Raw genomic sequence first — 1,496 nt, 5'->3', positions numbered from 1 at the left:
CGTGGACCCAGGCGCTCAATGTTTAGCGGCAGTAGGGTAGCCGCTTCTCAAGGCAGGCGCGCTTAGAGTAGCGGCACAGGACTGATTCGCCGGTTGCTCTGAAGTAGGACAGCCTACTGAACAGTCGGCTAGAACTATGGGTATTCTTATCTCCTTTTGGCAGCGGCTGCATTTTTAAAAAGCAGGGCTATAGCTGTGGCGATGGAAGAGGCAGCCATTTTAAGGGAGGAGGGGTTTCAATTCCAGGAGCCGGTAGGCGAGCCTCTGGTCAACCGCTGGGCTGCTTTTACAGTTGCTGGGTCTTTTCGGGCCGCCAGTTATGAATACTTAAGCGGTTCGCCATCTTAAAAATGGGCATTCTGCACAGCACTGACAAGTAGCGAAACCACACACAGTAACACAGTAACTGCTATCCTATGGAACAGGACAACACTGCGACGCCAGCCTATTGGCTGCTCTAGGGAGCATGCGCTCTCAGACTGGCCAATCGCCTTGCAACTCCCACCCCACCCTTCACCATCTTAACTTTGGGCACTCCCAACAGTAGCAGAGTCTCTTGAAGCTTCTAGTTGCCTTCTTGGTTGAGGGCAGAATCGAGGGTGAAGCTCCGCGGGCCGAGCCGGAAGATTTTCCTGGACCCACGTGGAAGCCGCCCTCAGGATGGTAGGAGGGATGTTTGAACTCTTGTGTTTGATGTTAGGGGTCCGCGGAGTGGTGGGGATGGTTCCTGGGCCTGGGGCGGGAGGCCGTCGGGGCCCCGCTGTGGGAGGTTAGAAAGGCTGACCGGACCCGCGGCTCCCCAGCTGCGTCGTGAGGCCCGCCTTCGCCGAGAGTACCTGTACCGCAAGGCACGCGAGGAGTCGCAGCGAGCCGCCCAGGAGAAGAAGGAGAAGGTCCGGCGCGCGCTCGAAGGTATGCCGGTCGCCGCCCCTCGGCTGCTCTAGACGTGTCATTATAAAGACCACTGGTTTGCATTTTTAAAATCCAACGGAATAAAACGCGTTTAATTAGTATTTCTTAATATTAGTGTGGCTGAGCTTCAGTTATTATCTGGCCGTTTCCCTTGCCTGTTGGGTCTTCCTGTTGGTTTGCAGATGCCCCTTACGTGATGGTATGAATTACTTATATTTATGCTGCAGTAACCAGATTTTGCAGTTTGCCTGTTAATTTTGTTTACGGTGTGTTTCGTTCTTACCAAATTTAAATATTTTACGTTGTCCTATAAATTTTTTAACCTCCCGCCCCCACCCCTCTTATTTTTCTTTTTCTACCATCTTAAGTACAAGGTAGCAGGAATTGTAAGAGCGAAATTTCACGGGAATCAGCCCTGTGACCTCCCCTCCACCCACCCCATAGCCTACCCTGCAGGCAAGAGTCTTGAGGGGTGGGAAAGTATCGGCTCAGGCGAGATAGGGTGAGCATGGGTTAAGAATGAAGGGCCAATCAGAGAACAGGTGATGCAACAAAGGCCGAACTTGCAGCAGGGTGTAGCAACC

At 52.7% G+C, this 1,496-nt stretch overlaps 1 protein-coding gene across 2 annotated transcripts in view; it reads left to right on the top strand.

The window, feature by feature from the left end:
• Positions 1-315: 315 nt before the first annotated feature.
• The window catches only part of IMP4 (IMP U3 small nucleolar ribonucleoprotein 4), a 13,277-nt gene continuing 12,096 nt past the window's right edge, over positions 316-1,496 (top strand). The window contains exons 1-2 of one of the 2 annotated variants that reach the window (XM_029937032.1): positions 316-663; positions 804-912. In XM_029937032.1, the coding sequence (XP_029792892.1) occupies positions 661-663; positions 804-912 (112 nt within the window). In that variant the 5' untranslated portion in view covers positions 316-660. The remainder of the gene's footprint in view (positions 664-803; positions 913-1,496) is intronic. The other variant, XM_029937035.1, reaches the window with a different exon arrangement.

This window comes from Suricata suricatta, chromosome 4 (genome assembly GCF_006229205.1).
Source record: "Suricata suricatta isolate VVHF042 chromosome 4, meerkat_22Aug2017_6uvM2_HiC, whole genome shotgun sequence".
Taxonomy (NCBI): domain Eukaryota; kingdom Metazoa; phylum Chordata; class Mammalia; order Carnivora; family Herpestidae; genus Suricata; species Suricata suricatta.
Note: the sequence above shows the minus strand (reverse complement) of the source record. Positions and strands in the feature narration are given on the sequence as shown.